The sequence below is a fragment of the Sciurus vulgaris genome (genome assembly GCF_902686455.1).
Source record: "Sciurus vulgaris genome assembly, chromosome: 3".
Classification (NCBI taxonomy): Eukaryota; Metazoa; Chordata; class Mammalia; order Rodentia; family Sciuridae; genus Sciurus; species Sciurus vulgaris.
The window spans coordinates 22,755,040-22,778,931 of NC_136463.1; the positions used below are offsets into that span (position 1 = coordinate 22,755,040).

The 23,892-nt window shown below is 40.2% G+C and overlaps 1 protein-coding gene across 1 annotated transcript; it reads left to right on the forward strand.

Moving 5' to 3' along the window:
* Positions 1 to 2,763: 2,763 nt before the first annotated feature.
* On the forward strand, positions 2,764 to 16,126 carry KRT39 (keratin 39; the record flags this gene model as incomplete). Its single annotated transcript, XM_079130334.1, is given in 9 exon segments — positions 2,764 to 2,810; positions 8,748 to 8,775; positions 8,779 to 9,228; positions 10,210 to 10,292; positions 10,950 to 11,106; positions 11,743 to 11,904; positions 12,010 to 12,135; positions 13,638 to 13,858; positions 15,592 to 16,126. Coding segments are annotated over 9 exon segments (1,533 nt in total). The 3' UTR covers positions 15,851 to 16,126.
* Positions 16,127 to 23,892: the final 7,766 nt, after the last annotated feature.

Below are 23,892 nucleotides of genomic sequence, written 5' to 3' on the forward strand. Positions count from 1 at the left end.
GTCTTAAGCTTCATCCATTTACTGACAAATGCCATAATTTCATTCTTCTCTATGGCTGAGTATTATTCCATTGTGTATATTTACCACATATTTTTATCCATTTATCTGTTGAAAGGTACATAGGTTGGTCCCATAGCTTGGCTATTGAGAATTGAACTACAAACATTGATGTGGCTATATCTCTGTAGTATGCTGATTTTAAGTCCTTTGGGTTTATGCTAAGGAGTGGGATAACTGGGTCAAATGGTGATTCCATTCCAAGTTTTCTGAAGAATCTCCATGCTGCTTTCCAGAGTGGTTGCTCCAATTTGCAGTATGACCAACAATGTATGAGTGTGCCTTTTCCCCCACATCCTCGACAACACTTATCATTACTTGTATTCTTGATAATTGTCATTCTGATTGGAGCGAGATGAAATCTCAGTGTAGTTTTAATTTGCATTCCTGTAATTGCTAGAGAGGTTGAACATTTTTTCACATATTTGTTGACCAACTGTATTTCTTCTTCTGCGAAGCGTTCAGTTTCTTTGCCCATTTGTTGACTGGCTGACTTGGTTTTTTTGGTGTTAAGTTTTTTGAGCTCTTTTTGTATCCTGGAGATTAATGCTGTATCTGAGGTGCAGTCTGCGACCTGTTCTCTGCCTTTGCCATGCTTTTTCTGGTGTTAAGAGTGTAGCCAAAGCATTTCTCTAACAGTTTTTCAGCACATACAGCCCTTTCAAATGAACTCTATTCCATCTTCTTATCAAAAAATACCACCTCTACCTTCCATTATGTATGATATTTTGTACAGTCGGTTTATCTTTTTGTACATAGAAAGTTAAAACTATTTTCACCATGGGTTTATGTAAAGTCAAAGTGGAATCAAAGTAGGAAAATATCTTTAATATTAGGTAGCCACCTGGGGACCCCTCATGTTTCCTTTAGCCCTTTACAGCTATCTTTGCATAGTATTATACTAGAGATTACATTAAAGACAGGTTAATTCTAAATCCGACAGGTTCTTGGGTTATGCACCTGCTCTAAATGGTTTTAAGGTTGGGGCAAAACCGTTTTGGCTGTAGTCCACTAGGACAAGCCAAATGACCTTTACCTTCCATACTAAAATACTAAGGCCATTAGACATATTTCTACTTTGACAGTAGTATAATATATTTATATTTATATGCCAATTCCTATATGTTTTAAGTTTGGTTATTGGAAAAATATAAACCAAAATTATTATTGATATGAATCTGGATCACTGGGTAGTTTTTTTTAACCTTTTTTGTTGGTGCATTATAATTATACTTAATAGTGGGATTCACTATGCCGTCTTCATACATGCACATAATATAATTTGATCAATTTCATTCCCCATACCGTAGTTTTAACTAATCCACAATACTTTAATTGATGATGGCAAACCAAAAATAAATTGAACCCACTGAAAGCTTTCCAGATTGGAGAAATTGTCACTTTTTCCACGTAAGTATGTGGAGTAGGCATTCCTCTGAGTTGTCAAGTGTTGAAATGGCAATTGCACTTCTTGGTACAGTAACGAGACCTCATTCAGTAAAATCTAGAGAAGTCCTAATCTTTTGGTTAAGAACATAATATTTTCATGGCATTCATAATCCACCCAACAAGAAGTCAATGATTTTAGCACTTGGTGTCATATAAAAATGCTAATCACTCACAGCCAACAACAACAAAAAGCCTTGTATTCTAGGCTTTGTGTACAGCCCACCATGAGGACTCTCATGGAAAATAGAGGCCTTGAGCCTCACTTGCAAGAAGCATCCGTGACTCATGGGACTGTTGCTCCCCACAGTGTGTATTTAGTATCTCCCTGTGCTCCTTAACGACGGGGATACCTTCTGAGTAATGCGTCATTAGGAGATTTTTGTCCTTGCAGGAACATCATAGAGGGTGCTTACACAAACGTAGAGGTACTGAGCAATCACTCAGCATAGTCTCTTGACGCAATGAAGAGATGCAGTAAACGTGAGATATGAGGCTGCTTCCAGGGCAGCATGGCGTGCGGCTTTACAATAAATGTTGGGTTTTTTTTTTTGTTTTGTTTTGTTTTTTTTGGTAAGTAGAAGAAACACATTCTAAAATAATGATGAAGTGCATAGCATAGTACATACAACCAGGAACAGGTGTTTATTATCATAACAAATACCATACTTAATTGTAGGTGATATAATTTTTAAGGCTAACAGTGGAGTAGGTTTTTTTTTATACCAGCATCGCCAAAACACACAAGGAACACTCTGTGCTATGACATTTCGAAGGCAGCAATGCACTAGACAATGGGATTTTTTCAGCTACAATATGACCTTACAAGACCACCATCACACATGCCATGCATCATTGACTAAAATCTCCGCATGCCGCACGTGACTCTATTTGCCCTTCATGGAACCCTCGCTGCATCTGCGGAGACAGATTCCCTCCCTAACCCTCAGCTATCAGTGACAGGCTGGGCCCAAAGTCTTCTTCCTCTGTGCTGCACAGTCCCGTTCCCAGAAGGCTCTGTCCAGGACAAAGAGAGAGAACTCCTCTCCATCTCGCCTAGACTTGCTCTTTTAGGAGTGAGTGTGAATTTAAGTTTTATAGCTGAAAAATACCAAAATAACATTTCAGAAAGCAGAGAAAAGCATTGTAACTGCAGCATCTGGAACGTGTTCCCTTAGTCGCTGGGGCAGGGAAAGAGTAGTCAGAGGATCTCAAACCAGAAATGAAAGGCTGGGAAAGACCCTGCCCAACTGCCTGGGGATGAGAGAGCTCATCTTCCCAAGTGCCCCCAAGGAGAGCAGCACCAGGTAAGTGTGAGTCCTGCAGTTTCTCCCAGAGCAGCCCCGGAAACCCACAGAGGAGCCCAGGTGGAGGGAGCTCCAACCAGCAATGTGCAGTGGAGGGACAAGGCGGGGAAGCCTCATGGATGGCAAAGGAGACAGTTTTGCTAACAGTATACAGCAGGCACAAGATCCATGGATACGAGGTGAAGCTGGCTGGGTCAAGATTACAGGGGGCTTTCATTGCCAGGCAGTCGAGAATTTGAAACTACGTGGGAGCAGTAGTACCTCCTTAGAATCCCAGTGACTCAGGAGGCTGAGGCAGGAGGATGGCAAGTTCAAGGCCAGACTCAGCAACATAGTAAGGCCCTAAGCAACTTAGCAAGATCCTGTCTTAAAAAAAAAAAAAAGTACTGGGGATGTTGTTCAGTGGTTAAGCACCCCTGGATTCAATCCCAGGTACAAGAAAAAAAGAATTTGAACCTGGCTCTGTAGGAGGCATTGAAGGTTCTCTGCAGGAAAAGGGGGCTATCGTAACATAAATAAGAAAGCTTTTCAAGATAGATTATGTGGAATGGCCACAGGATAGCCAGGTTGCCAGAAATTAACAAATGAGTGGGCAGTGCAAAAATGAAGGTTACCCACTGCTCTATCAAAAAGTTCAGTAATGAAAAGAATGCAGAAGCTTCTTCATGCAGAATGTGCTTCATAGTTAAGGATAAGACGTACTTTAGGAAACAAATATGTTTATAAGGAAAGGAAAGTTGATCAAGAGTAAAGAAGAAATGAAAGAGGCAAGAAAAGGGGAATATAGTTCATGAGTCATGCCAGGCCTGGTGGTGAACACCTGTAATCCCAGCCACTCAGGAGGCTGAAGCAGGAGGATCACAAGTTCAAAGGCAGCCTTAGCAACTTATTGAGGCCCTAAACAACTTAGTGAGAACCTGTCTCAAATTATTTTAAAAGGTGGGGGTACTGGGCATATGGCTCAGTGGTTAAGTGCCCTGGGTTCAATTCCCAGTACCAAATTATTAGTAATATTATTAGTATTATTAGTATTAATGACATGACCCTGAAGGTATCATAGGGAACCAAATCAATGGTACAAATAAAGAAGTTGGTAGCAGAAGAAAGGAAGAGCTCTACCTGTGAGATGCCAGAGGAGAAGAAAAGTGAAAAGACAGAAAGATGTGGAAACATGAATGATTTTTAGGCTTTTTTTCCCCTGATTTTGAAAGTGATACAATTAATTTCTGGAACACATAAAAGCATACAGAAGAAAATAATCATCATTATTAATAACTATAAATGCAAAAAATTCAACTCTTAACCTTGTTACATATTTACTTCCAGTCCTTTATTTTATGGAGTCAAATTCCTCAATTTTTATGGTTTCTTAATTTCGAATCACTGTTGCAAAGACCTGCCTCGTTCTGCAATTTTAAAAGAAGCACACTTATGATTTTTCCATTTTTCGTGACAATGCTTGATCTATTTAGAAGTTAACCTTAGGAACAAAGTAGTGAAGCTTTACATAGCTACCCAGCTGCATGAAATCTTAATTTTTAGGTCAACTATACTTTATTAAGGTTTAATTTTCATACAATAAAATACATCCATTGAAAGTACACAGTCCTGTGAGGCCTGAAGCACACCAGCCCTGCTGTAATCATGAACAGATCGAGACAGAACAAAAGATGGAAATGGAGAACATCGGCCTTGAAGCTTCCTTCACGCTGTTTCCAGCCAACCCGCCTCCCCCACTTTTCTGATGTCCAACACCTCGGACAAGTCTTGCCTGCCCTCGAAGCTGGTATAAGTGTACACCACACTGTATTTCCTTGTGCCTGGCTTCTTCGGCTCAGCACGTTCCTGAGATTCTTCCATGCTGTTGTGAGAGCGGTGGTTCCTTCTTTATTGTTGTTGGGTGCTAGTCCACATTATATAAATACGCCACAGTTTGTTGATCCATCGTCCTGTTTATAAGCAGTTGGGTTAGCTCCATGTTGATGCTATTAAGAACATAGTTGCAATAAGCATTCCTGTACAAGTCTTTTGGGGTATGAATGTATTCATTTCTCTTGGCCACATTCCTAGGAATGAAATTCCTGGGTGTTGGGAGAGGTCTTCTGTTGTCAGGTGTGCATGTGTAGATAAGACAGATAGATAGATAGATAATAGATAGATAGATCGATAGATAGATGATAGAATATGAATATACTGAGAGGGTCACAAAAGGTTTAAAACAATTTTTATGTAATAACTTTTATATTTTATATTAATAATATATATATAGAAAAGGAATGCTTTAACTCAGACTGTGTCTTGCCTTTTTGCTTTCTTAGTTGTTTATTTGGATCAGCAAAAGGTTTTAATTTTGATGATGTCTAATCTGTTTTTAACAGTGTCCTCCATGTGCTAAGAAATCTTTATCTAGTATGAAGTTATAAATATAGTCTGTACCTTCCTATAAAAAATTTAAACTTGCAAGTTTCACACTTAAAGTGATTCATCTTTTTTAAAAAATATTTTTAGTTGTAAATGGATATAATATCTTTATTTTATTTACTTATTTATTTTTATGTGGTGCTGAGGATCAAACCCAGTGCCTCACACATGCAAGGCAAGTGCTCTACCACTGAGCTACAAACTCAGCCCAAAGTGATCTACCTTAAATTAAAAGAATTGTTGAACATTGGTGAGGTTGAGATCAAGATGTAATTTTTCGGGGCTGGGGATATAGCTCAGTTGGTGGAGTGCTTGCCTTGCAAGCACAAGGCCCTGGTTTCAATCCCCAGCACTGTAAAAAAAAAAAAAAAAAGATGTAATTTTTCCTATATGATTACCTATCTGATTCAGCAACATTTATTGAAAGGGCTTTCTCCTTCGCATTGACTTGCTTTGAGAATTTGTGAAAAATCAACTGACCCGAAGTATAGACACCTATAATCTCAGTTACTCAGAATGCTAAAGCCAAAGGATCCAGAAGTTTAAGATCAGGGCAAATGAGACCCTGTCTCAAAATTTAAAAAAATAAAAAGAGCTGGAAATGGAACTCAGTGATAGAGCATTGCCTAATTTGCCCTGGGCTTATTCTCACTGCCACGAAAAAAAAAAAAAATCAACTAGACCCTATATTCTTTCTCTTTGATCTATTGCCAATCTTTATGCCAATATCCCACTCTCTTAATTATCGTAACATTATAGTAATTGTGTGAATTTATATTCCCACAAGCAATACATTTGTTACCAAACTTTGATTTTTCCCAAACATTTTGATCATTCACAACCTTTTATTTTCTCTAATACAAAAGGTGAAAGATAAAATAATATCTCAGCATAGTTTAAATTCACATTTTCCTTCATATGAGTGACATCAAGCACTTTTTCTTGTTTTAAGCATCTTTTGTATTTTCTCTCCGGTCACTCTCTGTAATATTGTTGCAAATATTCTTTCCCAGTTCTTCATCTTGTCTTCTACTTTATATGTCGTGTTCAATCACTTGTTATTTTATATACTCAAATTTGTCTGGTTTTTTTTTTTTTAATTTCCTACTTTTCAGTCAGTCATTATTGGAAAGTCTGACTGTAAATTTATAAACGTCCTGCGTTTTCTCTGAACACAATCATTTTTTCACATCTGAGTCTTGGATCCACTTGTAATTTGTCCTGCGATAAGGCTTGAGGTGTGATCTTTTCATTTCCTGCACCCTAGAGAGTGATGTGGAATCATCCCCAGACCACATATGATGGTCTACATTTTCCAATTGATTATAAGTGTTCTGTTTATCATATACTAAATCCCAATATGTTTGGGAGTCTTTTTCTAGACTTTTCACTCTATTCTTTTGATCTGATCTGTCCAACAATTCATGCATCAATATTGCACTATTTTAGTTATTGAAATTTCAAAATATGCTTTAATATTTTGAAAGGACTATTTTATCAGAATTTTCCTGGCTATTCCTATTCGTTTAATTTTCCTCGTAACACTTCAGAATGATCTTGGCTAGTTGAAAAATGACATCTACTTGTGGAGGATCTTAATATGTTATTGGAACCTAAGTTAACATAGAGACAATTGGTATTTTTATAATGATGAATACTGCATTTCCATCTTAGAACACGATATATCTTTCCACTTATTCTAGTTTTCTGTCCTTCAGTCTATTTTAACATTTTATTTGCATAAATCTTAGACCTTTCTAACTACATTTATTCCTACATATTTCATATGTGTGCAGGCAATCATAAATTGTGGGGATCATGGCAAAGAGGAAGCAAAGCTGCTAATCAGTCGACAATAGAGGGAGATTATACTGAGTTATCTGGGTGGGCCCAATGTAGTCACAGGGGTCCTGAAATGTGTAAGAGGGAAGCGGAAGTTGTCTGTGTCTGAATGATGTGATGTGATAAGGACTGGAGGAGTCCTTATTGGCTTTTTAGATGGAAGGGAGTCACAAGCCAAAGACTTTGTGTTAGCTTTCCATCACTGTCAAAAAACACTTGAGATAAACAACTTATAAGAAGGAAAAGTCTATTCTGGGTCATGGTTTCAGTCTGTGGTCAGTTGCCTCCATTGCTTTTGGGCCTGAGGTGAGGTAGTACATTATGGTGGGAGAGTCTGGCAGAAGAAACTACTTGCCTCATAGCAGCCAGGAGGTTAAAAAAAAAAAAAAAGAGTGAGTGGAAGAGTTCCAATATCCCATCCAACAGTATGCCCCCAGCGACCTTATTTCTTCTCAGTAGGCCCCACCTCTTAAAGTTTCCATTTTGAGTCATTATTGGTAAGACCTTCTGACTGCAGATTTATAAAATAATTATCTTGTGTTTTGTCTGAACACATCGATGATTCATTTTTTCACATCTGAATTACCTCCCACTAGCACCAAAGGCTGGCCTTTGGGGAATACTTATCCAAACCCAAGCACATGGGCAGCCTCGAGAAGCTGGAAAAGACAAGAAAATGATGCCCCCCTGAAGCCCCCACAAGTGATCAGAATCAAGTAATTTTTTAAAGAAAATGCTCAGAAAGAACACATATACCTTTCAACAGATCATATTTAAACATCAACTATAAACCAACATCATGACAATTGTAAGCTCATGGAATACCCCAGCAAACACTGAGCACTAAACGTGCTATAAAATGTGGGCTTTGGACAATCAAAAAGTAGTTAGCCTCTTCCAAGAAATATCTTGTTAACCTTCAAAGCCTACCTAGAAAGCTAAAACACTAATTTGACAAGGACCTTTAAAAAGAGCCTAATTTAAAGGCTGGCAAGGTAGCTAGTATGTGTAAGGTGCTGGGTTCAATCCCCAACATTGAAAGAAAACAGCAAAGACAAAAACAAAAAAAAAAAAAAAAAAAAATTTAAGAGCCTATTTAAGATTAACATTTTAATCTACATTTACCATGTCCTAACAATGAAAATGGAAAAATCAGCCAGGCAGAACAAACTAAAATCCTATTTTCTAAGTTCACAAATTATTATTAGATATTATTAGTTTCCCTTTTCTGCTAAAGAAAGGAAAAGAAGGATGGACTTCTTCCTGGTCAATTCCAGGTGGTGAGGTCAACAAGGATTTAATGAACTTAATATGCTCACACCTGCTTAATAATGGATGCTGTTGGGACTGTGACGACAGTTCCTTTTGAAGATACAATGTAAAGCTCTGGATCCAATGACAAGTAGTAGTTGCGATGGGTAATAACTTAGTAACCGCCTAAATGCACAATTTTATGAGACAAGTAACTCTTCTCAGGCAAGTAAAAAGCAGACTAATGAGATGTTCGTATGGGATTTGATATAAACATTAGAAAGGAAAACATCCCACCTATTGTGACACCACCTCTAGGGAAGGCTATATAAGCACTTCAAAGAGGAAAAGCCAACAGCTTGGAATTTAGACTCAGTCGAGGGTGCCTGAGCTGGTGACCACAGACTGCAAAACAAACTGAAGCTGGACACACGCCGTGGATACCAAGGGCTGAAGAACAACTCTTTCTTCTTCCACCCCACCCCAAAACTGCCCTGGGATTACAAATTTTAGGACCATGTCTTCTAACAACAGCTGCCATCGTGGTGGTCTTGAAGCCAACAGCTGCCAATCAAGTGGCCATGTTCCAAGAACTTCCCAGAGCCAGGTATGCCAATCCACTCTTCGCCTTTGTCGCACCCCCATCTACCTCATAAGCAACTTCCGGGTCCATCCCTCTCTGGAAGACAGCAGCTGGATCGGTGAAGGTATCAACAGTAATGAGAAGGAGACCATGCAGATCTTGAACAACCGCCTTGCTAACTTCCTGGAAAAGGTGCGAATGTTGGAACGAGAGAACTCTGAACTGGAGTGCAGAATCCAGGAAGAGTGTAACAAAGAGCTCCCTGTCCTATGTCCTAATTACCTGTCCTACTACACCACAATCGAGGAGCTCCAGCAGAAGGTAAGACTCTCAGCCATCTGTTTAATCAAGTTGTGAAGGGATGACCTCCAAGCAATGGTTATTTGCTAAACTTTCACATTTTTAGTTCCTTTTATTTGGGGGAAAAAAAAAGTTGTTTTGAGGAATAAGAAAAGCCCTTGAGTTAAATGTCATCTTCAGAGAACATTCAGATTTTACAGTTTTTCCTTTTTCCAGAGATAGTTTTGACCATTATAACTAGATAGCTCAGGACCCAATCAGGCTAACTACCAGTGGTTATCATTTCTTTTATACAAATAAGAAAGCAGGGCTCTTAGAAAATAATTTTTTCCTTAGTAAGTTTCTAAACAGTTTAGTTTTTAATCCATGTTGGAACCATTCCACCTTTTTCTCCTCTTGTTTTGTCATCTTTACATTATTCAAATAGTTTGTTCCGACACCTAAGTTTCTTACTCAGAGTGATATGCTGCTGTTACTACACATCTGGATTTATTCAGTTTTATCTGTTCAATAAATATTTACAGAGCACCAACAATGTTCCAGACATTGTTCTAGGTTCTGGGGAAAATGTTGGTGAACTGAAAATATCCCTCCCTTCATGGAATTTACATTCTAATGGGGTCTGGTATGTTAGGCATATTTAGGATAGATTTTATATTTTAACAGAAAAACATAGGCAAAAGTTTTTTTAATTCTCCTCTGAGGCACCAGGGATTCGAACCGCGGCCTTTGCGCATGCTAGGCGAGTGCTCTCCAACACGAGCTATTTCTTCAGCTCTAGGCAAAAATTTTTACTTAAGTAATTTTTTGCTGATCTTTTAAGAAAATAACAAAAACTTTGGTTTTCCCGATCTCTCAGGCTTCTTGAACATAGCTCTGGAGATTAATAAAAAGTTTAAATTGCCTTCCCCTGTTAATTGAAACACACACAAATCCCTTGGTTCTTAAAAGAAGAAGATCCTGGTGTTTGTCTCATTTGTGTGTACAATTTCTTAATTCTAGATCTTGTGTACCAAGGCTGAGAATTCCAGACTGGTCTCACAAATTGACAACACCAAACTGGCTGCAGATGACTTGAGAGCCAAGTAAGCCCACCCAGCACTGTCATGGTGACAGAATTCACCCTGAGTCGGACCTAAATACTCCCAATACGATTATCCCTGGGTCTACTAAGCCTTCTACTCCAGAGCATGTAGGCACCAGCCCCAAAAAGACCTTCAAATTCAGTAAATAATTAAGATTGGGAACCCTCACATGTATATGTGGTACCTACAGTTCTAACGCAAGAACTATCGGATTACCTGCATAACGTCTTAGTAAAATAGGTAGAGTAAATATGCTGTTCTCTAGTTTAAGGTGAGAAAACTGGTTTCATGAGAAAGTTACCTATCCAAAGACATACAAATAATGGAAGACACAGCCGAAATGTAGACGCCAAGTCCCTGATTCCTAACTCAGTCCTCTTCTCACTAACACTGAACTGCCTGCAGGGGCAGAGGAGGAAGGATAAATTCCCTCGTCTCAAAGAATAGTACTGTAGCATCACTCCGACCAGCTAATTTAGGCATCATAACTAAGTTATGATATTTACCCAATGATACTTATCACTTCTAAAGAGAATAAAACTCTCCCTAGAAATAGAGTGAATGAGAAGCCCAGGAAGGCGTGGAAGGGAGTTCTGCCTGGCTGGATCTGCACTATCTGCTTTTTAATGCCTTTCTTTTCCTGTCTGGCTTTTGAAGCTATGAAGCTGAGGTGTCCCTACGCCAGCTCGTGGAGGCAGACGCCAACAGCCTACGGAAGATCCTGGACGCGCTGACCCTGAGCAAGGCCGACCTGGAGGCACGAGTGCAGTCTCTGAAGGAGGAGCTCCTCTCTCTCAAAAAGAGTCACCAAGAGGTTAGAAAAAGGCCAAGAGAGTCGCCACACGCTGAGCCTCTAACATTAGCATGAGTTCCTTTGGACTGCACTTGACAAAGGGCATCCCCATTAGATACTACCCTGGCTTGTAGCCTGATCATCCCAACTGTACCACGAGTTCAATGTACCTCAAACTCACCAGCTGCAGCACAGTATCTGAAGTCACTTGGATAGAAAATTCTCTATTGTTGCAATTTTCCTTTCCCCATATATAGATATCCCTGAACAGACTTCTGCCGCCTTTCATTGGTACAAACCCAACTGGCGCAAACCCACATAGGTATCATAGAGACCATGGGCTCTCGTTATCAACCCCACCTTTCTGCTGCTTCCTCCATTACCCATCCCTGGAAATTATCTAGATTTTTTGGAACTATAACCTTGTTAGTCAATTCCTTTTAATTTTGGCCATACTTGAATATATAGTCATGTTTGAAATAGCTGTAAACTGTTTTATGGCACATCAAATACTACCTATAAGTCATGTCTTCCTTTATTGTATTGACTGTACTTTAGATCAAGGCAGTTTAGCTGAATTCTTGCTCTTGGACCAAAAAAAGACATAAGCAGGTCATCTATTCACCAAGTAACTTCACATTCTTTTTCTTTTCGTAGGATATTGATTCCTTACAGGGCCAAATTGGGGACAGACTCAACATTGAAGTAACCATGGCCCCTTCAGTTGACCTAAACCAGATTCTACAAGAAATGAGATGTCGGTATGAAGCCATCATGGAGACGAACCGTAAAGACGTGGAACAGTGGTTCAACACACAGGTGGGGAGGATAGAAAAGTCAAAAAGCAAAAAGCTGATGCATTTCCAGAGGCTCTTAGTCCGTTAAGTTTTCCTTCCAAAATTCCCGTGGACGTTTGTGTTTCAGATGGAGGAACTGAATCAACAAGTGGTGACCAGCTCTCAGCAGCAGCAGTGCTCCCAGAAGGAGATCATAGAACTGAGACGCACCCTGAATGCTCTGGAGGTGGACCTGCAGGCCCAGCACCGAATGGTACCCAGCATGCATGCTAACCACGCCTGGCACAGCAATGATGGCAAGAACACCTGTGTGCCGCACTGCTTCCCAAACTGTGCCCCTCAGAACAGTTCCTCTGTGGGTTAAAGGATCAATGGCTAAGAAAGGACTTCATGGTCAAATAAGTGGGAAATGCTCACTTAAGCAAAGGTTAATCAGAGTGGCTTCCTGCAAGCCTTTAATAAGCTGATAAACCCCATGAAGATCCAAGAAAGGGGTGTATGATATTGAGCATTTCAAAACTTATTTGACTATGGACCCTCTTTTTTTTTTTTTTTAAAGCATTTCATGGTAATGATGGAGTACACTTTGGGAAACAGTAGGAAAGCATTTTATTATATGCAAGGCGTTTTTACAAGCTAACATATTAGAATTACAAAACAATCTTATGAGGGAGGTGGTATAATCATTACCTGACTTTACAGATGAGGTTCTAAGAACTAAGGTGATTTTTCCCAAGCCAAACCTAAAATAAGTGTCATCTCACCTATTTTACATATTAAGACACCGAGACCCTCAGGCATTAAGTAACCTGTCCAAAGTCACAAAAGAAATGAGTCTGAGCCACAATTCAGATTCCACAGCCAATACCACTTCCGCCCCATTATGCTGCCTCTCTGATGTAGGAAATTACTTAAATGACCTACTAGGAAAGGTATTACAAAGACCTTGCCCCAAGCTGGTTTTGTAACCAGCGAGTCATATGATCTTGGGCAACTCATTTAACCTCTCAAACCTCAGTTTTCTGAACTAAAAAAAAAAAAAAAAAAAAAAAAAAAAAACCTGGAGTATAAATATTTGGTTACTAAAACTGAAAATCTCACCATTATCCACATGTTTACAGAATGATAATACAGGAAAGAACTTTACTCATCAGACTTTCAACTCCTATATTTTGCATAAGGAATCCATTCAGTGTGGGAAAATATCTGTGGTTAAAACATTGTTCACTTCATTTTTCAGCACGAGAACTTATTGAATGAGGTCTCAAGGTGATGCTTTTTGGTTTTTTTTTTTTGGTCCTGGGTATTGAACACAGGGATGTGTAACCACTGAGTCACACCCCCAGCCATTTTTATTTTTTATTTTCGGAAAGGGCTTTGCTAAGTTGCTGAGGCTGACTTTGAACTCATGATCCTCCTGCCTCAGCCTCCCAAGCCACTGGGAGGTGATGTATTTTTAATGCCGGGGTGTGTAATGATATTTTTTCTCCCCTAAGTAGTAATGTGGTAGGAGATTATCAGTGATCCAAAAATAAGAGGAAGAGAAGTAAACATGAAGGGGTGGGGGGAGGAATGGTGATAAAGGAAAGAAAGCTTTAATATAATTGATCATTTTGCTTTTGGGTTTATTTGGTTAGGAGGTAATAAAAGGGCTTACTAGTGTCACAAAGAAATCATTGTTTTAAATGTCCTAAACAATGGCCTGGGCTTAAAGGAGTCATCATTTGTAAATCCTACTTTCCTCTTCCGTGGCAGAGAGATTCTCAGGAATGCATCCTGACAGAGACTGAGGCCCGCTACACAGCCCTGCTGGCCCAGATCCAGAGTCTGATCCATAACCTGGAGGCTCAGCTGACAGAGATTCGCAGTGCCCTGGAAAGACAAAACCAGGAATACGAGATTCTGCTGGATATCAAGTCCCGGCTAGAGTGTGAGATTGCCACATACCGCAGCCTTCTGGAGAGCTCAGACTGCAAGTACGTAAAATAAAAACAACTTGTATGAGGAAAAAATGCTAAAAGGCACACATGTATGTTCTGCCACTGATATCCAGGGGACAGCACTTTGAGCTTCTTGCTGGGAAGCTCTGAATGGAGGCATCTGCACGCTGTCTTAAACTGTGCCCTGGGAGACCTACAATTAATTATAACCTAGTTCAAACTTGAGGTGTTGGCTGAACTGAGTTGCTTTGTAAAGCCTGTATACCAATTCCTTATAAGTTGCTTAGCTTCTTAGAGTTTTAAAAATTATTAGAGAAAAAGGAGTTTTCCCAAAGATGTACATGGCTAGCCACTCTTACGGCTTTCCCCCGACTGAGATGAATGTCTGACTTTGCCAAGTTGAAACAAGACAACTCTGGTGTCTTTGGGGAAACTCTGCACTAGTTGAAACCCCACTGCGTCCAGTTATTGGTCCTTGATGCCAATAACAGTATGTTCTCATGTGTGTTTCAGCATCTTTTTTTTTAAGTTGTACTTTTTAAATGATGATAAGCTAACAAACCCATAAACAACTCACCTAGAATATGAACATTTTGAAGTCACTCAGTCCAGAAGAACACAAATGCATACTCAACTGAAATCTTAGTTGCAATTGCAAAGGACACCAATCTGCCCCAAATTGTCACGTCAGTGAGCTCTGTTCACAGCTCATTATTGGTGTTGTTGCTCTGGGGTTTAGAGGAGGCTTTTTGGTTTCTTGGGTTTTTTTGTTTTGTTTTGTTTTGTTTGTTTTTGGGGTTTTTTTGTTTGTTTGTTTTTGGGGTTTTTTTTGTTTTGTTTTGTTTTTTGGGTACTGGATATGGAACTCTGGGGCACTTAACCACTGAGGCACATCCCCAACCCACCCCATTTATTTCTTTCTTTCTTTCTTTATTTGTTTGTTTTTAGACAGGGTTTTACTAAGTTGCTTAGGGCCTAAGTTGCTAAGGCTGGCTTTGAACCTCTGATCCACATGCCTCAGCCTCCCAAACTGCTGGGATTATAGGCATGTGCCACTGCACCCAACTCACAGCATTCTCCTAATAGGTATGTCCACATTACGCTAGCGTGATGTTAACTGACGCTGTCACCTTAATATATCAAAGTGCCTCCCATTACCAAAAGAAAGATCATGTATTACAAAAGGTGTCTACTTTTAGTTTTTAACCATTCATTTATAGGCACTTTGAAACTTCCACATCTAAAGATTCTTCCATAGATGGGATGCAGATGACCACTAGTTATATGACTTGCTTCCCAGGAGAAAAATATCTAATTCATTTCCATTCATCAACTTGCTCCTTAATCACTGTTGACCTGTGACTTTAGTTCCCATTATGTCCAATTTAGTTCCCATTATGTCCATTCTACAGATGAAAAGCTAAAGCTCAGGAGAGTTAACTGACCTACCTGAGGTCCCCAACTAGTATATGACAGAGCTGGGCTCCGCAGCAGTCTTTGACTCTGGCGCAGTGTGGTTCCTACGATGCCCTGACATTGACCTTAGTGGAAGCTGACTTAACATAATACTCCTCAGACACGGTGCTGTTTTCCCGTGGATCTGACCTGTTTCTTTTTTCTTCCACTAACTACAATACAAAGTGAACAGACAGACATTTGGAAGCACTGATTTTGAGTGACAAGTGTTGAAAACTTATCCCACGCCCATTTTCCTTCATAGCCATCATTGCTCTTCCTCAATCACAGGTTAAACTCTGTTTTCTCCTTAGGCTTCCCTGTAATCCGTGTGCCACCAAATGCGAGCCTTCCACTTGCACGTCCTCCAAGCCCAGGGCCATGGAATGCATTGCCCCTGTTTTCACATCCTCGGCCCCCCATGGAATACTCAAGCCGTACAGCGTCTGTGGACCCCTGTCCCGGATACTGGTTAAAATATGCACCATCACCAAGGAGATTAAGGATGGGAAGGTCATTTCTTCTCATGAACATGTGCAGCCTTGCTTCATCCCCAGACTTGCCAAAGTCTAACAACCCAAGGTGATGTGAAGGACCCCCGTTCATGAGAGAGAGGCCAATACATGCTCCTGCCAGAGAGGTTTAAGGACTCCCCGGGCCCTTAAGGTACTTAGTCTCTTACTACTACAGGGGGTCCCCATGGTTAGACAGAATGTCTTTTATTCTACTCCTTCCCTAAGTCACTGCTGTCAATGTGATAATAAATTACATTTCTCCTGAAGGACATTTTGCATTTATCTGAAGGATGGGAATGGATTAGTAAGCACCCAGGAAGCCTGCCTCTGTTGCTTGACTCCCCGGGTGTTGAGCTGGCAGGTTTTCCTTTTGTTTATGCAGGCCTTATTTACTTATGTGCCTCCTTGGAGCCAGTCAGACAAGTTCCAGGATTGTTTTTGGCCACTGGCATATGAAGGTGAAAAGTTCCAACCTTCCCTTCCAAGCTCCTTCTTTGGATATAGAAGGAAGCCTATACAGAAACAGAGTAAACAAGGAAAAAGATCTTTGATGTTTAGTCTCCTTGAATAGATAATCACAGGCCTGGATCCTGTTGAACTCTGCTGCCTGGATCCTGTTGAACTCTGCTGCCTCAATTATTTTTTTATTGGTACTGACAGATTTGACCCTCCCGAGGATATTTTTGAAGATGTCCATGTTCTCTAAAACTTTGTGACCCATGAGGCTCTTCTCCAAATATTTTCTCTGAGAATCAGGAATAGTTATGGGGAATGAATTTAGAGCTATTTCTTCAAAATAACTTTGAAGAAACCGAATCCTCTCATTAAATGTTTGCTATTTCTCTTTCTATTCTTTAGGGAATGGGAGTTTGATCTGATTGTTTGAGAAGGGACATGTAGCTGGAACTCTCAAGACATAACCCCCGATGGGTGACCATGAAAAAATAGCTTAGATTCCTGCTTCAATCTCTCCATCAGAGAGAAATGGACTTAATACACAAGCTTTGCAGAAAAGCAATAGTGAATCATTGTACTTGAAAGCACAAGGGAATCCCCATGTGCGAAGGCATCATTATGTACCAGCCAGTACCATGGCTTCTTGACAGTAGAACTCAGAGCACATAAATCATTCCCTCCAAAAATTGGACATTTCTGGAGGTTTTAGCAAATAATTCCAAATCAAACCTAGAATGTGGAGTCCAAAGGCCTGAAGTTCTAAACTTGCCATTTCCAACTGTGACCCTGCACAAAACATTTAGCCTGCATCCATTTAATTTCCTAAACAAAGAAATCGCCTACTTCACAGGGCTGTTGTGAAGAGCAAATGAAATTGCTTATGTCATACTGCTGTTTGATGAAAAGCACTAGACAAATGTGATCTTTAAATGAGTTTTTCTGTTAGCTACAGCTCTGGACATAATTCTGTTCATTATTATCTTCTTAAAATTGTTTCTTCATGAATTATTTATCTAGTCATGATTTGGGAGTTTTAATAGTGTTTAGCTTTGGGGGGAAGGGAGAGAACAAGATGTCCTGTGATCATGCCTACAATCCTACTCAATAAAGCATTTTTTAAATTCTTAGGGTGAGTATCAGATGTCAGTTGATGCCTGGTGCCCACATCACAGACGCTCACAGTAACTCAAAGCTCAAAGATTTACTTCCTCCAGACAAGTAGCAACTCACACTAACCAGTGGAATGCAGAATTCCCAGAATGAATTCTTGTCTATTGACAATTTCTCATCCGAATGAGCAAAGTACACCCCGTCAGCCCTTAAGTGCATACTGTCTCAGACTACAGGATGGAAATGTGGAAAGAGCCAAGAACATGGACTAGAAATATGGGGACAGAGTCTCAACCCAGTCTTTGTGTGTGACTTTGAGTAAAAGGGGCTTAACAACATAGTCCCCACCTAACCAGGAGCTGGAAGGATCAATGATGGTGATGGAGCCTTGCAAGGTGGTGGTGGTATGCAGAAAGGCGTCCTTATTCCCTAAATTAAAATTTCCATCCACACCTTTCTCCTTTCTAATTCAGCGCTAAGCCAGGTGGATCCCGATACATACCATCAACACTTACTGGAAAACCAGTTGGCGAGAGGTCAGAGCTGCTTGACCTGCTCAAGCTTCTGATCCCAGCTAGATCGAAGGTTCAGAGGACTCAGGCTAAACCTGGGCTGATGCAGCAATGCCATTATCAGTTTGTCCGAGAAATACAGCATCTTCCACAAACTTACAACAAAGTATCCCTCATTCCTTCCATAGTAAAATAAGTTACTATGAACTGCACGGTCGAGAGGGAATTGGCCATTCGAGGGCTCGTAGATTTCTTAATTGTCTTCTTTGTATAAGAGAACATAAACCCATCTGCAGGTTTTTATCTACATGTGGTCACATATTTTCGAGACAATATTAATTAAATCAATAGTCTGGATTTTACTAGGAAGCTAAATAAGTATCCTGTACAGCCACAGGAGGGAGTTAAAGCGTTTTTATATAGCATAGGTCAGCAGCTGGAGTAGAAAAGGGGCTTGGAGATAAAGGATTCCCTAAAAGTATAATTCTAGCACAGCTCAAAAGAGCCATGGATCAGGAAACACAGCATGATCTCTGAAGCTTGAGCTTAAATCCTATCTCTGCTTCTCACTGTGAGAGTCCATAATTACATTTCTTAATAAAGGAGTTATTTTGGATGTGTTTTTTTTTCTAGACTGTGTCTTTCTTCATGCCGACTCAGTCTAATGTCATAGCTGGTTTCAACTCTCCCAAATGCAGAGAGAACCACGCTTCCCTCTCCCCTTTGCTTCCTGCCTTTTAACTGCTTCACGTACCTACCACCAGCACAGGGCACATGGCCTCTTCCAACAATTGTGGTCTAGAAACTTTTCCTCAAGAGCTCCTCAGTGGTAATCCCTTTCATGATTTCCCTCCGGGATTTCCCTAGTGCAATCCAGGAGCCACCTGCAGTCACATTCTCGGGGGAGCTTATAAAATTCAGGTTCTTGGGAGTTACGCCAGACTTCCTGCATTAGCATCTCCAGGTGTGGGACCTGGGAATCCAGTTTTTAACTAAACCCCCAGCAGAAGTACATATTCTGAATTCAAAGCCACTGCTTCCTAATTGACAAGTGGTGTTCGGTTTAAAGATCTGGATGACTCCATGTCTTTTTTTTTTTTTTTTCATCTTTTTTATTAATGCATATAAATTGTGCACATTAATGGGATACATTATAATATTTCCATATATACACACAGCAAGCATTGGTCACATCCATTCACCCTTTCTTTCAAGTATCTCTTTTAGATCTTTGTCACTAGCCTCACAGATGACCACATTTACAGATAGTTCCTCTTCTCCATGTCAGTCTGCCTGTTTATGAAAGGGAATTAATCAACAATAATCGATAATTTAGCAAGCATTATTAATTCAGTTAATCCTCACACTACCAATATGAAGTAGCTACTATCGATGGTCCCATTAAAGAGATGAAACATCTAGACAGAGAAGTTCAATAATTCATCCAATGCCACACCATAATGAGATTGAATTTTAAGTACTTTGATTTCCTTAACATCTGATATATAATCAGTCTCCCAAAACAGAAATGATCCATGTAGCAATGATTGCTTTTCAAAGCACCCTTCTGTAGTTGCTTATCACTCCTTCTAGTAAGATACCGTCAAGGAGTCTTTATGTTATTGCCACTAACCATTCTCTTCATCCTAAATGCAGAAGCCAAGTGAGTTTTAAAACTAGAAAGGTATTTTGATGGCAGCGAATAGCCGTTTTCATCCTATACCGATAAACCAGAGCCCAGAGAGAAAGGTAATTGAACCCTGATGACCAGTGAGAAAATCCAGCTCTCTTTGTTCTCACTCCCACCCCATCTGCAGTGGACAGCAGTGGAAAGAGGTTTAATGGAACCAACACTGGACCACAGGACAGTGGCCTTAGGTTCTAGTTCTCAGGAGCATCACTTGGCTTCCCTGTGCGTGGGCCCTGAGTGCTCATCACCGACTTCCTCAGCTCTGATATCCTCAGTTTCTCTTGTGAGTGCTAATGTCATGTGACTCACCTTATTACTTATTGTGTCTAGTCTTCTACATCCATAAATATGAAATGACACCCAAAGTAACAACTTCAAAATCCCTCACCCCAGTGACAAGGCAGTGAAATGGGGCCAATGGGTTCTGTATGTTTTATTAGAAGCGAACTACTGTATGTTTTTATTATTAATTCCCATAATTTCCACTTATGAGGCAATAGGGAATGCATCTAGGCAGAAATGAACTTCTGGCCTGAGTAGGTTAATCTTCGTTCTGTCCATTTTGATTTTAAATCAAAGTTTTAATAATAAAAATCCTTTTCAAAGAAAACGTCCTCTCTAAATCTAGGGGAAGAAGAAAAACAAAGTTTCAGGAGAAAACGAAAGTGTCCTGGAGAGAAGGGAATAGCGCCACCCACCCATATCAGGGTGTAGGCTGAGGCACCGCCATGAGGAGATGTGGGTTAGTATCGGGGCACACAGGCATGACATGCATTCGTTGTTTCAACACTGCAATCAAATGTCTTTTATAGGAAATGAATCCTTGGCCTATTTGGCTGGCTGGAAATATCTGGTCAGTGTGTTCATACATGATTCACAAGCTTCACGGGGCAACCCACGCACCCAGTTCAAATGGGAACAACCCTGTTTGGCAACATTGAAAAGGTTTATTCTAATTGGAATTAACCTTTCAGGTTGAGCGTTTTCTTAGGCAATATTTTTAAGCCACAAGCCATCATTTAACATTCACATAAGAAAATTGTGTAAAATGCCAGTGTTTAGTAATTTCTCCATAGTCACAGCAGGACAGCTCTCTTCTCCTCTCTTTCTCACTCTCTTTATCCATTTCCCTCCCTCTCTCCATTCTCCCTCTCCTATTTCTCCTCCCTCTTTCTCTAAAACGACATAACAAATTGGACGGATGGACGTGTGGTACCTTAGAGAAAATGTCTTAGATAATGAATTTCTCTTACTCTTTCCTAGGAAGGAAGCAGGTCTGGGAATTCTTTCTCTGTGTTCTACTCAGAAGAACAACAAAGAAACTCAAGAAGGTCTTTCTTCTAAGCCAGGGGCAAAATTTTCTGACATCATAGCTCCTTACCGTGGTCAGGACTGTGCTACCTGTACCCATTTGGTATCTGGAACACTTGAAGAAGTCAATCTCCTGACCCAGAAGACATTGAGAGAGATCACAATTTGAGCTAATTTCTTTCGATCTGTGCAGTTGGCTGTAGAAAACTACCTCTCCCCAACTCTATGTAAGGGTACAAATGTCTTCTCTCTGTGTCATTTGGGGGTTGTTTGTTGGCTCATTTTTCACTGATCCCACCAGAGAAAAAGAATAATAAGTAACTTCCTCCTTTACTGTCACTGTTCAAGAAACACCTGCTCCCACCTCCCAGCATGGCTTCTATGGTTTCAAAGAGAAGGTTGGTGGTAGAAGGCACCAGACTACAACCCATCAAACAGGACTCTTTCACTTGAGGGGAGACTATAATTTTCTCCTTTTCTCCACCAAGTGGTCCAGAAAGTCCAGAACTAAAGCATTAGGAAAAGCTAGAAAAAGCCAGACCTAGTGGTACAAACTTATGATCCCAGAAACTTGAGAGGCTGAGGCAGAAGGATTACAAGTTTGAGGCCAGCCTCAGCAACTTAGCAAGGCCCTATGCAACTCAGCAAGTGTCTCTCTCTCAAAATAAAAAATAAAAATAAAAATAAAATGGATTGGGTATGTAGCTCAGTAGTAAAGTATCCCTGGGTTCAATCTCCAGTACAAAAAATAAAATAAAATAAAAGTAAAAGAAGAGAACGTTGGCCATTTCTGGCCAAAAAAAAAAAAAAAAAAAAAATCATATACTGCTTAAGAGCAAATACTTAAATCTAGACCAACACTGTCTGATTTCCAGCTATGAGATCTTGGACAAATGACTGAAACTCTCTAGCTCCACTTCCTCATCTGTAAAATGGGGCTATTAATAGCATCTGCTTCATAAGGTTGAGATGATGACATTAATTAATGACTGCAAAGCTCTGAGAACATGCCTGGCACCCAGTAACACTGGTAGTAAGATGCCATTGTGCTGCTTAGAGAAGCTTACAAGTCAATTGGCAAAAGAATCACACTTGAGCTAATGAATTATTTCACACGAGCTAACTGTAAATAGCAAGAGTCATCCAAAGCTGTTCTAATAACAAATGAAAGTAGTAGATTAATGTTAGAACCTTAATAGTTCAGGGGCATCCTGGACTGTCAGAAACACTCTTAATTCTATGTAATGTTTTTTCTTTCCAATAAAAATTAAGTGCTTAATTCAAGTGATTTAAAACTCTACAATTTTATGAAGTCCATTACATAAATTAACTTGCAAATTTAAAAATGCCTATAATTTGGCTAACTTGGGGTTTAGGAACTATATTCACTATAACTATCTTTGCTGCTTTACTCATAAAGTTTCCTATTAAATGTGATGTGTTGAAAACACATCTTACAAATGACATGGAAAAATATTCTATGCATCTTCGTTTCATCTTCAACAAAAACCAGTCCCTGGAGCTCCTATTCCATGCCGCACACACACTTGCTCTGTTAATTTTCTACTGCTGCTGTAATAAACTACCAGGAACTTAGTGACTCAATGCAGCACAAATTTATTCGTTATCCTTCAGTTCTCTGTGTCAGAAGCATGACTTAGGGCTCACAGGGCTGAAATCCTTACAGCTGTGCTCCTTCCTGGAGGAGGACCTAGAGGAAGAGTCCACTCCCTTGCCTTGTCCAGCTCAGAGGGGCTGCTCCTGGGGCTCAGGGACAGTGCCCTTCCATCTTCAAAGTCAGCAATCTCAGCGGCCTGCACTCTGCTTCCTCACATCTCCTCCTTCCTCACGTCTCCTCCAACATGATCCAAATCCTCCACTTTCTTCTTCGGCTTTTAAAGACATTTGAGATTGCATTGGGCCCACCTGAATAATTCAGAATAATCTCCCCATTTTAAGGCCAGGTGATTGGCAACCTCAATTCTAAAATCCCTAATTCTCCTGTGTCACCTGACATGGCCTATTCACAGGTTCTAGAAAATTAGGATGTGGATGTCTTTGGGGAGTCGTCATTCTACCTAATGCACTTGCTTATAATACACCAAACGAAAGCCCAAGAGAGGGAGAGGGAGACCCCATATATATCTTTGTAAAACACCAAAGACCCAATCTGAAGATTGATATGCATAGTAACAAGGTCATGGGTATTTAAATCCACCATCCAATCAAGTTTCGGTGTTATAGTTCAAGCCTCAGGGAATACAACTGATATAAGGGTACGAGAGATTTTAGACTATACCTTAACTAATAGTTTGAAGAAGTAAACATAGTCTATAACCTTCCAGGGATCATCTCCTTATAGCAACAAAAATAACAATTAACATTTACTGAGCACTTACATTGTACCAAAGTGTTATGTCCTCTCTGTGTGCATTTTCTACACAGTTACTCATTTTACAGATGAGGAGCAAGAGGTCCAAGGGGTGCATAATTTACCAGGGACATGTGAATAGTTAGTTACAGAGGCAGGTTTCAAGTCCAGGCCTGTGGGACTCCAGACCCTGCCTTTTTAACCATCATGCAAAACCACCACTTTCTGTTTTAACCAATATGCACTTTGGAAGAATTTATTCACTGGTTGACTGGCTGTGATCTCAGTGTGAAAGAAGAAGGACCACTAGCTGGTAGGACTCTGACCCTCTGGCCAATTTTGGCCACTCTCTGCTGAGCTCTCCTGTAACTCTGGGACAGAAAGGAAAGAACATACAGAGAAGAAAAGAAAGAGGCATGTCCACGGGAGAATGAGGAAGACAGAAAGAAGGGGAGTAAGATCTAACCAAGGGCACACGGAAATGGATTTCACCTGCTCAGAGGAAATAAGGCCAAGTCAAATCTTCCTAGGGAAGAGCTGTGGGGCTGGTTCACTGTGCTCTACTCCACCCTAAGCCCCGGTTAGGATACCATGTGGAATGCTCTGGTAACTTTCTCTGGGTGGAGATAGCACTCATCCCAAAATACAAA